This window comes from Coloeus monedula, assembly GCF_965178545.1.
Source record: "Coloeus monedula genome assembly, chromosome: 5".
Taxonomy (NCBI): domain Eukaryota; kingdom Metazoa; phylum Chordata; class Aves; order Passeriformes; family Corvidae; genus Coloeus; species Coloeus monedula.
This window is the reverse complement of record NC_138785.1, coordinates 16,806,564-16,821,399: the sequence shown is the minus strand read 5'-3', so window position 1 is coordinate 16,821,399 and position 14,836 is coordinate 16,806,564. Positions and strand designations below refer to the sequence as shown.

At 41.5% G+C, this 14,836-nt stretch overlaps 1 protein-coding gene across 3 annotated transcripts in view; it reads right to left on the bottom strand.

Moving 5' to 3' along the window:
• Positions 1-14,836, bottom strand: part of ZNF827 (zinc finger protein 827) — a 100,296-nt gene that overhangs the window by 11,259 nt on the left and 74,201 nt on the right. For all 3 annotated transcript variants that reach the window (XR_014226389.1, XM_082281286.1, XM_082281287.1), the window contains exons 9-10: positions 2,251-2,388; positions 540-711 (exon numbers count right to left, since the gene is read on the bottom strand). Coding sequence is in view for 2 of the 3 variants with exons in the window: in XM_082281286.1 (XP_082137412.1) it covers positions 540-711; positions 2,251-2,388 (310 nt within the window). In the remaining variant the exon portion in view is untranslated. The remainder of the gene's footprint in view (positions 1-539; positions 712-2,250; positions 2,389-14,836) is intronic.

Genomic DNA, 14,836 nt, shown 5'->3' with positions numbered 1-14,836 from the left:
CAGTTCCTTTCAATTTTTCAGGCAAGTTCTCATTAAGGTTTTCTTTCTTTGATCATGTTGTTCACAGAATGTATAAACCTCTAGCAAACAGAGGAAATGTGTGGACTGATTTAACAAGTCTTGATACAGTTTTGGGCTATTTGATTTCATGGATTTGGTTGAAGACATGGGAACTATTGGAGGCAACTGGAAGAACAGGGCTTTACATTTGCTATGAATCCGTGTACATGACGGGATGTTTCCAAACACAAAACTTAAAGGAACACTGCTTAAAAAGTTAGAGAGGCACAGCTGCCTCACAAAGCCATTTAAAAAAACCAACCCCACAGCAAACCCCTGAGTCCTTCCCAATGGCCAGCCAAGTCAAACAGCACACGGCAGCCAGCCGGGGTTCACTGCTCAGCCTAAGCCAGATATGGGCAAGACAAATACTTCAATCAAGGCTCCAACCCTGCAGCACCAGAAGCGTGGCCCTGTCACATGTCCTCAGCAGGCACACGAGACAGTATGTAGTGCACAGCCCTCGTCTGAGTGCTCACCTGTAGTAATAAGGGTGCTTCTTTCCATCGCTGCCCTCGGCCGTGACGGCGCTGACGATGTCCTCGGTGTCGGTGCTCACCAGCTTCACAGAGTGCACAGTCAGGTGCTGGTTCAGGTTAGCACGGCACTTAGCAGCATAGGGGCACAAGTGGCATTTGTATTTTCTCTCTTCTGAAAAAAGGAGCAGAGAGATGTGAGTGTGTACCTCAGTCTGAAGCCAGCTTCTTTGAAAGCTGCCAGTAACCAAGCGTGCATTCCTTTGGGTTTCTCCAAGCGGCTTTCAGGATGAGGTACTTGGGAAGCTCGACATTTTAGAAGTTTATAGGAGTTCACAGCAATTACTAAAAAAAAAACCCAAATAAAAATAAAAACCCAAACTATTTGAAGATAGTTTAGGGCAGGCTTTTTTAATTTGCTCTACCACTTATAGTCAGATAATATGAAGACTTTATAAACTGGAAAACTGGGACAACTGCTGTTCTGGGAGCTGCAGCAAAGCCAGTGGAGAAACAGGTCAATAGTCTACAACTACCTCCTTTACCCAGCATCTTCTATTTGATTTTTGGGCTTGTTGAGGTTGCCCATATGACCACTTGCAGAGAGCTGGTAGTTGATGATTTTATATTAAAATATGAGTGTAGAAGGAAGTGGAACATTGTATGTCGTTAGTCCAGTTCCAAAAATAAATTAATGAAAAAGCTCATTCAAAGAGCAGTTGAAAGAAATAAACTAATTCCTTGTGAGTTTCTGATGCTTTACAATTTTTAATATTCCTCCTTTTTATTTTAAATTAAACATTTTTAGATCCTGGCAGCACAGTTTTGTGTGCATGCCAGGCTTCATTTTGGGAAGGGTTGATTAAAATAACCAAACATTACATCAGCTTTTACAACCTTTTCTTTGAGGACCTGCTGCTCTAAAATTGAAATATAATGCTACAAGCATGAGGGGAAAGGCATTCCATAAAGCAGCTTAGGACTAAGGAAACCCCACTAGACCATGGAGCATCCTGAGCCTTTTCAGGATGGCTCTGCTGGACGGCTCAACATACAGTGGCATTATACCAACAGGATTTCTCAGCACTACATGGGAAATTCCTGCTTCCAAGTGTTATTTTGTGCAGTGCACCTCAGCAGGCTGACAGAGTGCATCTTCCATATAAAAACTCTGTTTGTCTCAGATGATTTGAAGCTGATATGCTTTAAGAAAGTTGATATGTTGTTGAACAACTCCTGTTCCTCTCAGCACTGTATGATGAGAGCAAAGATGAATGAGTTATTCAATCCTTTCAGTTTCGCAAATCTGAAACACCAAGGCCAAATCTTCTGTTGTTCAGTGACATTTAAAAAGTTCATCAGGTGAACGATGTTTTTGTCCAAAAAACCCCTAAATCCATCCAAAAAAAAGGCTGTGCCTTCTCTTCAGAACTCCATTATCAAGCTTGGTTACCAGTTGGTGTCTGCAGTCTGGTGTGCTGGAACCCGGACAAACTTGAATTTGTAAGGAGAAATTTCACATAGGCTGCGAAGAAATAAAACGTTACCTCCCTGATGCTGCTCTGACATTGTGTCCTGTTCCTGCGCTTGGCTCTGCTCCAGGTGAGCCAGGGATGGCTCACACATTCCTCTCCTTACCATCTTGTTCCTCCCTAAAACAAACCCCACGGAATTCCTGAGTGCTGTAACAACCACCCAGCAAGCCCTGCCTTACCTGTGTGCAGCGAGAGATGCCGGGACAGAGTCTGCTGGCGACCAAACACTTTTCCACACACATCACAGGGAAACAGCTGGTCGTTAAATTTCCAAGGTGGCAATCCATTTCCCACCTCCAGCCCCAGCTTTTCTGTTTCTATGCCAAAAAACACAAAGTCATCTTAAGAACTCTGAAGACTTGCAGATTTCATTCAGTAGAGCCCTGTAGGCGTCATATAAAATGCAGCACTTTGGGTGCACGCTGTGCGATCTGGCACATGAGTCCATTTAAAAAGGAAACTCCCAATGCTGGAAGGAAATGAATCTTTCATACAGCATCTCTCATACACACTCTAAAGCAGAACACTGAACCAAAGTGTTCTGGACATAGGCATAGCCAAAGGGTTAAACCAGGTCATATACAGAGAGAAAGTCAGGGCAAGCATTAATCTCCAATTATGGTTTTGTGGAACAACCACTTCTTTGGCTTTTTCAATCACCCACCTCTGTCTGGTGCATGAAGAAGCCTGGTCTGAGATGGTGGTCTGTCTAACACTGGATTATTATTCAGGGCTGAAGAAAGATTTCCAGATAGTTTCTTTTCTACTGAGGCAGGAATTTTTGTTACATAGAATCATTTAGGTTGGAAAAGACCTCTAAGATCCAGCGCACCCATTAACCTAACACTGCCAGGTCCATCACTAAAGCCATATTCTAAAGTGCAAATCTACACACACATGAGTAGTCTGACTCTGAACACCAGAAGACTGCTCAGAGAAACATTAAAACAAAAGGACACAGCACCCCAGAATGTGGCTGGCATCCAAGGTAAGCTCTACCCAGCACTACTGTCCTCTGGCATCAAAATCCCCAGCAGCTTAGAGGGCCATCCATCGAAAAAATGTGACCCAAAGTAAACTATTATCTTTTAATAAGTGGTTTGAATTGTTTCAGGAGCAGAGAATACAGAAATACAGAAAAAAAAGAAATCCCACGGAGCATAGAGCACAGATATTGAAGGTACTTTGTAAGGAAGTTGAGAGAAAGGGACTAGGAATAAGGAAGAGGAAAAAACGTACACAATGCTTCAAGAAGTTGAAAGCATGGCCGGTTTCGATTTGGACAGAATGGAGCAAAAAGCAGGTACTTTGGGGAGAGCAGTGTACTACTTAAATCAGCAAGAGAAAGAGCATCAGCAAGTCTTGAGTAAAAAAATACTCTGTGCAAGGGTCCTGTTCCCTGAGGAGAAGGGACTGCTTTTGTAAGAGGTGCACAGAACTACCAGGGTACTCTGCAGGTCTCTAAACACAGCAGCCAGCAGTGAGGGGGCTTGCTGTAATTCTTCTAGTTCCACTGGAATGAAAGATGCCACAGGCAGAGCACCCTTTCCCAAACCACCACCGCCTCTGGGATTGCTGCCCAGAACAAGCTCCACCAGTGCATGTGAACATGCCCTGATGGAGGAAAACCACTTGGCTGGGATTTCCAGGTAAACGGGAGGGGAGGAGCTGGGGACAGGAGTTCAAAAACGTAGTGAGTGTAAGTTAACATTGTGGAGTTTGGCACAAACAGCAAAATCCTCATCCCATGAAGCACTGAGGAATAAACACCCCCCGTCTTGTACTGGCAGCCCCTCACTGACAGTCACCTACCACTGCAGATGTGACTGCCATGGCTGAGAGAGTCTCTCCTTCAGAGAGAACTTTTCAGACAACTCCGCTGTGGTTTAGGCAAAGAGCTGTCAAATACTGTATTTAATTTAAGCAATAATAAAAACAATGCCTCATTTGAGGCAGAGAATCCACACAGAAATCTCAGCAAATTTAGGGCTGGCCATACTTGCCAGTCCCCTCTCCACTGTATGTTCTCCTGTGACCCTGTAATATGTACAATATTCACACCAGAGGAATTCTGAGCCACCTCTGAGTGCTACCATCCAACAACACATTTTTCTTAAAAGAATTTCTAATTAGAAAACAAGGTCTGCCTATTCAAAATAGTCATTTTGTGAAATTAAAAAGGAAGACAACCCCCTCCCCCCCATCCCCTAAGGGCTGTAAGTGACCCATAACCTCCAAGAACTTCAATAAAGAAGGATTCTTTTTATTGCTATCCTTGAGTTCCAAACAATAGAAAAATCTGACTCTGTGGTAGTGCTACAGATGTTTCAGCAGAGCTTTTTGAGTACATAATCAAAACAGTGCTTCAAATGAGGATAATAGTAATAATTATAAGAGAAGGTCACAAGGGTGTAGGTTGCTTCAGTATGGTCACAACAAAAATGAATTAATTGGGACACATACCAAACAAGCAGGCTCAATTAAGTAAATAAGTCTCTTAACAATTCACTTCAGCATTAGTCACCAGCCCTCTTTTATCTCTGAAGAAAAAGAAATATAGTATCATCTTCCCTATGAAGGACTGTCCTGGGAAGCTCATGGGAAGCTGGAAAAACAGCAGCTTTCTGATTATCTCAAGCTGGTGACAGCCAGTCCCTTGCAAAGGAGCTGCATATTTTCCACTGATGCAAAGGAGAATGCTGAGGTGTTTTGGAAGTATTTCTCTTTACTTTAAGGGTGTCTTTCTGGACTCCTAACTACAGTGCTTCTTTCTTCTCTTTTGACTGAATCTTCTCTCTGCAGCAAAGTGCTTTTTCTGTTCAGCAGCTTCTTAGCTTGCTCATGGCAAACCAGAACTGGTCTCTTGCAACAGAAGCCTCAACACTTTGTGAAAGATTTCTCAGCTCCAAGGAAAACCACCTACTTCCACCCATCTCACCCTCTGGGCAAGTTTTGACTGCATCCTGAAAACTGGAGCTCTGTGTCCATACAGGGGTCCAGAAATCTTCCCAGAACATGCTCAGCACCTGACCTCACCAGTGACCTGAAAAGTCACGTGAATCAACTTCCACACTCAATCCTTGGGCTCTGGCTCTAATTAATGCCAAAGAATGGTGTTTTCTGGGAAGTGAGTACAGGCCCAGCGACTCCAAGGCCAGAACACTGGGCTGCGTACAGCATTCTCTGTGCATCCCTAAGCTCTGATCCAAGGCAGTCAGAATTGTCAGCCTTTAAGAACACCTTACACGCTGGCCAGGAAGAAGATGGACTGAGACCAAGTAAATGTTAAATAATAAATCACTGTTGTGAAGAGTGTCTCACAGAAATCCATCTTTCACCATGACACCCCCTATACTAAAACGAAGAGGAAAAAAAAAAGAGAAAAAAAAAAAATGAAGGACTTGATACAAGATTTCTACTTTAAATGAATAATCCATAGCAAATTCCCAAACTCCTATGTTAGGAAATCATAATGACAAAATTGAAATTATTAAGCAACAGACTGCATTTCTGTGTGGGTTTTGGAGCTTAAAACAAAATACGCTCAATAAAATGAAGGGCCTCCAAGTTCTCCAGTACAACATTAAAAAGAAACAGAAGGATTAAGACTCAGGATATTACAGGCTAGTGATAAAAATATTTTGAAATAATTTTGCATAGAACTCTTAAGTGCTAAGAATCTTATGTAAAGGTAAAACAATTAAATATAGTGAAATACATCTTTCTGGACACCTGTACATCTTTATGGACACCTTTCCTGCCCTCCTGCATAACCTGGTATCACTCCCCTTCTAGCCACAAGTCAACTTCATAATGAGTAGCTGTGTAAAGCTGATCATCTAAGAAGGGGTTAGGAACTGCCACCATCTGTATTTTCTCTGAGGTGAGGGCAACTGCAGAAACATTGTTCTGTGCCTCCTCTTCTCCCTCCAACCAGATTTCATTTCTGGCAAACAAAGCACTGCAGCTTGGAAGAGTCACCATTCAGCCCTTTCCTGAGGTGCTGGGCATAGTTCTGCACAAGTATGTATTTTCAGTTTTCACATTTAGGGATTAATCTTTTCCTCTCCAACTGGTGATATCAATACAGAGAGTGTATTAACCTTCTGAAAAGTCTTTACCCTGCCTTTTGTCAGGATATGCTTGGAGAGAGGACACCGTATCTGGTGGAAGCTGTAACTGAAGAAGAGGATGAGGCGTGACCTGAATACCTAAGTGACTGTCTAGAGTCACCCAATCAGCCTTGTGACTGCTGGTGGCTGTTGGGCACAGGAACTTCCCAGGGACTGGCTTTGGACTCTGATACTTTGATTACTTATTTTCTTTTACTTTGATGTATTTGTCAATTACTGCTTCACAGTGTTTTATGCTACATTATGTTTTAATATGCTGTCCAGTGCCATGCCCAACTTTAGATCTTTATACAAACAATGGAAAGAATGAAACCACTATTTAAGTGAAAAAAACAAACCTAAGAAAACAAAAAAAGTGTGCTGAAGTGTCATTCAAAGAAGATAAATTCATGTTTATAACCTTTGCTGGTTTACTGTCTGCTCTCACATCCTGTAACTCATATCAGCAGCTGCTTCTCTTTTTTATCTTTGCAGCTCCATAGACCTCGGAAGCAAACAAATCCACAAGGGCAGATCCTCATGGTCAGATGGAATCCCATGGATATAAATTAAACAGATTGTTCTTTGCAATAAGTATTCCTTAATGAGATGGAAGTGAGAGGTGCTGATAAGTCTTAACAAAGAAGGTCAAAATTCATTTTCTCTCCATTCTTCTGGAAGTGTGTGCCATAGTTAGTTATATTTTGGGTTATTCAGACAGTTTGACACCACAAAAAATGGTCAAGGAGAAACCAGGTAAGTAATTTTGAAAATAAAATGAACAAAAATCCTGTGAAAATAGAGAGTGGTGGTTACATTATTTTCAATAAATGCTGCTTGCAAGCTGAATGCCATGAAGGAAACATGTCAGAGGTCCAGAAGGTCTGGAGACAGAAGAGCCACCCAGGGTGAGGCTGAGAGCTAAGAGGGACAGCCAACCAAACTCTGGACAGGAGGTGACATGGGAAAAGATAGATGATACAGAAGAAAAGGAAAGAAACCATGTGGCACCTCCCTCCTCCCACTCCAGGGGATAAAACCTGATGTAAAAAAGACAAGATGCAGAAGGAAGCTCCTATGGAAGAGTGCATCTAAAAAATTCCACCAAACCAGAAAATTAATAAACTGACTAAGAAACAGTGCTGGACGAGGTAACCAGGGTTCTGTGAGCTCATGGCAAGAGGATGAACACTCCTGTGCAGATGTCCAACAGCAAGGCATCTCACTTTGCTGTGTAAGACTTGGGACATTAAACAGTCATCAGGTAACTTTTGGCTGCTCCCAGCCTGAGGTGAATTGCAGCTTTTTCCTTTGAGATCTGTCAAGTACCCCACCTTCACCCAAGAGGTAAATGCACTGCATGCAGCCCTACAGAAACGTCACAAAAGCTTGCTCCATTTGTAAGGTTATTTCTGTTTGGTTATGTCTAAATAACAAAAACTTCAAGAAATTATTTATTCAGAAACAAGGTATTAAGGTCAGGTAGTCATGCAAACATTGCTTTAAAAACATTTATTTGCTCAAAGAAATTTTCTTTCATTCTTCTGTCTGCATCTATCTTATTATACTGTCTTACTACTTTCTGCAGTGTTTCCATCATCAAAGATGCATTTTATTGCTTTGGAGTCTTCCCCTTAACATGTTCATCTATCACCTCTGGCAGGCACACTGTATTTAAAAATTGAGAACTCCTTTTATGAAATATGTAATTAAGGCTCTGTTGCAAGCTTGTTTGCCAAAAGCCTGTGAAAGGTTCCCAAGCTCAAAAATATATTGACTATACAAAATTGCAGTGCTCCAGACACTATATCTCTTACTCCCTTTCCAACTTGCTTCCACAAAGGTTTTATTTGTAGGACCAGAAATCTTATTTCTAGTAAGTCAGTTAAAATAAACAGTGGGATCCTTCCAGGTACTGTAGCTCCTGAGGAAGGTATGTCTCTCCACTTCGATAAGATATCAGCAATCCTGACTGGTCCTGCAATCTTCATTTGTCACCCCCTGCATCACAGGATCCTGTCTGGTCTTGATTCAGGATGTATCTTTTACTGTGAGCAGACTCATCCACTATTAACTGAGATAAGCAATTGCTTTCTAGGCATAGAATTTTCCCATATTCCCCACAAAAATCCAAAGAAGATAGAAAATTCTAGTTCCACTTGTGAGGGGGTCATGTCCTTTTTGTTTCATAAGCCCCAAAAATCTGCACATAATCAATCTGAATGACAGAACAAATGCACAGAGGAAGCAGGAAAAGTCTCCTTTCCAAATAAAAAACTTCACCAATTAATGCTCTTATTTTTTTCCCCTCAAAGGCTTTGCAAATGTTTAACGTTACTATGGAGTGTGGTAAAAAGCAGTAATGTTATGATAATTTAAAATCCTTTAAAATTCCTTTAAAATATGGAAAAGGGTAGAACCCAAGTGGTTTTATGTATCAGTAGCACAGTACTTAAACTGCTCTTTCTGAAAACAACAACAATCAAAGTTGGGAATACTTCAATAAAGTGCTTGCACAGCCCACCAAAAGAAACATTAATATTGTGCACAAAAGTATTCCAAGTGCACAACAATCGACAGCAGCACTTGAAAAGGTCACTGAGAAACAATAAAGATGTCAGGGTTTGGGAAAGATTAAAAAATAGGTAAAAGATGAACTTTAAAGCTGACTCCATAGAAGAACATGGAAAAAAAAAGTGAAGCCCCCTTCACTGCTAAGACCATGCCCATTGCTCAAAAATGGACAAATCAGAAGCAGGGTGAGAAAGTCAGGGCAAAGACAAGGTTGGGACAACACTGACTTTAAAACACAAAGCCACTTCCACCTTTGCATCAAAACTCACATCTATTTTCACTTTGTGATAACCTTCAGCTGCATTATAAAGCTCTGGGATTTACATTTATTCTCTGCATTAAGATCAAAACTTAAGAAACAACCAAGAAGAGAGAAAAAAATCCAGTAAATTCTGTGCAAGGTGGCTGAAGTCGCAGATTTTTAAGGTACTCTAAAGCTGCAATAATGTTGCAGTCATTTCTTGAAAACTACTTTTACAACATGTACATTATGACCTCAATTTGAGGATAGTGCTGGACAACAGCCTCTATTTCCCCCAGCTTGTATTACCACTGTCTTGCTTTAGCATAAAGCATAAACAGGACTGTCTTGGGGTAACTGCATCCCTTACACAACAAGAAAGAAGAGAACAATGTAAAATTCAATAACAGATGCAAAATCAGGCCCTCCCCAAGCTGTGAATTTGGTGGCCAAGAAGCAGCAGTTGTGGAAGAGTCCCTTTATCTCATTGCACAGGCATCAGTTACCACAGGGAAGATCAGCTGGATTTCATGGCTGCAGATGAAGTAATGCAATATGGCCCAGAGGGGAAATGACATACTTTTTCTTTCACTAAGAGTGCTGAGACATTTCAAGAAAGGCAAAGGAAGCACCAACACATCCCAAAAGTGTTTTTAAAAGCTTCACCATATCACTGTTGGCCAAGAACAGCTGATCCTTTCAATAGCAAAGGGCTCTATCACCATTGCTACTTTTTTTTTTTTCTTGTTTAGAAATAACAGCTAAAGTCTGCATCTATTGTCAGAGAAAAACCTGGTAATGTGCTCTCTCTTATCTTTGCATAATATATTTCACTTCATTTCCTCCTGAAAATATCCTCATGACAACAGTAAAATGTGCCACAATAAACTCACGTAAGTTTCTTCTAACTCACTCCCAAGCAGGTGGCCCTCACATCTACCTCATCTATATTTACACTGCTTGTAACATTTATTTTGGGTGCTACAACACTGAGTTCATATGAACTAGTGAAAGTATAATTTGCTCCTATTGCTATTTTTAAACCAAAATTAATTCATTTCCATAGTGCCAATAGGTTTCTACCTTTTAATTTCTTTCATACAATTCTGCTTAAGACACACTTCCAAGAAACCCTTTGAAAAAATCACTCAAACATTTGTGCACATTAGGACCATTATGGGGCACACAAATGTTCCTTTTTTTCTTTGGTTTTTGTCAGTGTGACAACTTCTGCTTGCAAGTCCACATGGAACAGGGGTTTTTCTTTCCTTAAGAGAAGGTAGTAAACACACCTAGGGTGCTTTGCAGAGGCTAACACTAGTAGTACCCATCAAGCATTCAGACACAAATAAAGACAAATTTGCCTTTGGATTATATTTTTCTTTTCAGCTTTCTGCCTCTTTTTGGGTGAAGCAAAATCTGTACTTGGAAGAAGCTGGTGACCAGAAACCTCAATGGGGGAATGCAAAATAAAGCCCCAAATGCAGGTTGGGTTCCTCAGCTGACTGAACTAAAACAAAATAATCAACACTGGATGAACAAGTAACTACAAACATTTGGCCAGAGCCACCTTTCCCAAGGTGCTTGTGATTGCTGCTGTACAAGAAAATGTTCTTGCTGCTTTTATTGCAGATTCCCCAAGTGATAAGCACTGAATCTGCCATTTCCTTGAGGCCTTTAACTCGCTCTTTTTAAGATATTCACATCTCTCCCTGCTCTCTCTTCTATCACCAGCACAGGCATCTGCCTGTAAACCATCCCCTCCTTCTGCATAATTCTCCCATCTGCCTTCTGCTCGGACTGCAGTGAGCACCACAATGGCCCCAAACTCAACTAAAACACCCTGCAACAAATTAGGGCAAATTTGTACTCGGATTGAAATCATGCTGTAGAAGAAAAAACACCAAACTTGTCCTCAGCTTTGCTTAGATTATTTTTAAACAATAGTCTTTATGTCTATCTAGCCATCTGTCCAAACAGCTGATGAATTCTGCATTTAATTTACTCTTAGGCAGACAAATGTTGTAGAAGACAAACTTGTATAAGGTAAGATAGGTGAGGACTGGAGAGTCCCAAGGTAACTCTAAAAGAAATGTCAGAAATGATGTGTTCCAATTCCTTTTGCAGAGCTAGAAAACTAATTTTAAAGCCTGTCTTTCTATTTCATGTTGAGCTTGTATTTGGAAAAGTTTCATCTTCAGGAAACATTCTGACTCAGTGCTGATGCTTACATTTACAGGAGATTCTGATATTAGGAAAGACAAAAGAAGATATGAAACTAGAGATAGGTTTGAATGAGATGCAGATTCTAAACTACAGCATGCTGAGTATCTGTAAGACAAATGCCTCATCTATCAAATCTCTTTCAGGAGGTTGTTCAGTCACCACCATGGCTTTGTTACTGAATTTATATCCCAGAATTAGAGCTGGAAGGGACCCCAGGAGCCAGCTTGTCTCTCCCTCACCCAGAGGCACATCAGCCACTCACCAAACTTATCCATCAGTCCCAACAGATGCTTTTCTTACTTATTTTTTTAAAAAACCCTCCTGTGACAGAGGCTCCAGAGGCTCCTCTGACAGTTGTGCCAGTGCAAAAACACCCCACTGCTACAAAGTTTTACTTCAGTCTTGGAGTTTAGCTTCAATCTCCTCCACTGTCATTTAAGCCTGTTATTTCTTATTCTGCTCACATGAACATGGGCAAGGTTTATTATTTTCCTCTCAAAGCTGTCATTCTACATATCTGAATGCCATTATCATATCTCCCCTCTTTTCTTCTCCAGACTAAATAAATAGGTAAAATTCTTCAATCTTCATGCACAGCTCATGTGTTCTAAACCTCTGACCACCTCTGTCTCCTCCACATTGTTCTTGGATTACAGAGCTCAAAATTGAATTCAGTGCTCCAGCTGCAGAGCAGAATTACTACATGTGCCTTACAGACAACATTCCCAGCACCTCAGCCAGATATTTGTCCTTTCTGCAGTGCCAGCTCTACACACAGTGTCTGACCAACCCTAATCCAGATCCCCGCCTTAAACTGCACTGCCTGGACATTCATGCCTCCTCTTTCTTCATGGCACTCACCATTCCCCCAGGCACAGAACTTTGATCTCACTGCACTGGTTGCTAGTTTTCACAGTTTCTTCAATTCCTCAAGGTAAGACTGAACTCTGTTGTTCTGTCCTCCCAAGTGCTTATGGCACCTCCTTGCAAGGTGTGCCCCAGACATTTAATAAACATCCTTTCTCCACCATCATCCACAATGTTAATAAAAGGGCTGATGAATACCAGAGCAAGCACAGCCTCTTGCAGACCCCACGTGGTCCCTGGGGTTTGACAGCTGCACTTCACCACTTAATTAGAGCTGTACCTACCCTGGGTTTCCCTTCTTATTATGGGTATATTGTGGGAGGACATCAGAAGCTTCACTCAAGCCCAGAGGTCATTAACTGTTGTTAGGCTTCTTTCCATATGCATCTCCAAGTTGGTTCCAGTTATCCTTCCTGAAGCCAACAGGGGTTATTTTGCTGTTTTCCCTTCTTCCTTTCCCAAACCCAACATTCTACAACTTTGTGGTCATTCTCCCCCAAGATGTCTTCTATTACCTGCATCAAAAGCTCCCAGGAACTTGCTGGGCAGCCCTGTGTTGTCCCAAATTCACTTCCCAGAATAATACATGGTAGTATTAGCAAATAAAAGTCCCACATTTCTCACTAAGTACTTCCAATGATTGTAGCTGCTCAGAAAACCCTTCTCAAATTTGACCTCCACTTGTTTTACCTAGTTAAGAATATTTATGGCAACAGCGATTTTACTTTTTCAAAAATCACTTGCTAGTGAGTAACTATTACTCAGCAAACTTATTATGATAAGTTAAATAATAAGAGTTGCCAAAATAATATGTCAAAACCTGCCCTGCTTGAAAGGGTAAAAAAATCCAAATGCTAAGTTTTATTTTTCCATGCAGGATAAAACTGTTCAATTTGGCCATTTTTGCTCTGGATTTGAAGCTGTCGATATTTCTTAACAGTTTTTGGTTTGCTGGGTTTAATGATTGTGATCTAGTTTGGGTTTATTCTAAATGAAACCAGAAGGTATTTGTTCCGAGTGAAATTACTTTGCTTTTCTGTCCTTTACCATAAGTTGATTGTGCTCTAGAAGGAGCAAACATAAAAGAGAAATGAAATTTAAAAAGTGAGTATTTTTGCCTGTAAGAGAACACTGTACTGTATGAGAGGGAAATAAAATTTACCCTGTTATAAAGGCAGCCCATAGTAAAACAAGAAACACAAGTTTTCAGATAGATGTCAAATGCCTTCCAAGACAGTCATTAGACATGGACCTGAACTCTTTCTGCTTGTTTTAGTTAACACCGTTCATCTTGAAGGTCCTGTAAACAATTGGCAAAATTATCAGTGCGGTGACTTCACAGGGAAAAGAAGCTAACTCTATGTGCCCACAGCAATTTGTGCCAAGTCCTGCTATTTAGCCTGTAGTGAAAGATTCACCAGGAGTTTCATGGGATGCTCAGAAAGATATGATCACATTCCCTGCCCAATAAATACTGATAGTTAAGAAAAACTAAGTCATGTACAATGATGCATGTGCTGCACATCTCACTTGTCCTGCTTCAGCCAGAGAACACACCGTACCTGCTTGAGCAAGAGGCCAATTTGCTGTTTTGAAATGGTTTGTTCTGCATAATAATGAAATTTTCAGCTCTGAAAGGGACTCTGCTATTTATGAAAACTGTGTGGCTGCTCAGGACACAGCCTCTATTGCTGCACCACAGATCTGCACCACACATGCAGGAGATGCAAACCTGCTTGGCAGCAGACCCAGAAGATGCTGCAATGAGTTGAAGCCGCCTTGGTTAAGATCCCATGGAATGAACCAGAAATGTGGCAGCCTCTGCTCAATGGCTGTGGTGCAAAGTGGTTGTCAAGGCAGCTGGGTGCACAGGGAGAGAAGGCTGCACGCAGGCAGACGGTCATGGGAATCTGAAGACAGGATGCGATAGATGGAAAACGTGCCAGAGCTACTATCAGGCAGTTTAGCACTGAATTATGTTGAACAAATTCTGCAAAATCTGTCTTGCTTTGGATAACTATGCCAAGCACAGCCCACTTCTACAGCAGTTCAACTATCTCACCTTCCTAGAATCCCTTGCCACAAGTCGCCAGCTATCTGCCTCCTGCTATCAGACTGCAGAGAGCCACCTCGGTGGCTGACAGTCCCTGGCCTTCCAGAGAGCTCATACCAGTCACTCATACCCACAAGACATTCTTTTTGTGGGAAGAATTAGCATGTTGGAGATAAGGAACTAAAATCAGTTACTAAAAATCAATCTGCCACTCTGTCAAAAAGAAAACTTTCCTACCATCTATGAAGCTGTCACACAGGCTGGATTTGTCAGAGGGACACCGCTCCAGTATACTTATTCATGCACCTGTGTTGATTTTTACACAACCATACACATGCACACCCCATGTGTACACACACACACACAAAGAAGAGTATCTGGCTGAATCTTACTCCCAGACAGGTACCAGAAGAAAAAGAAAATTAAAAGGGTGCTTTTGAGGACTGAGAGAAGCAGACTTTGCACCTCTTAGGGAGTACCTACAATTGTGCCCTGCAGGTGGCAATGACTGTGTGGCATCTGCTTCCACTTTTCCCAAGAACATTTCACAGGAATCCTACGACAGAAATGAACAGCAGGACCAAGTGCCTGATGGAACATGCCTTGGTAGTGAATTAAGTGCCACTCTCACTTTTCTGCCCTGACAGGAAGCCAATAGGGGTCAGGGACTCTCATCACCAGGAAACTGAAGG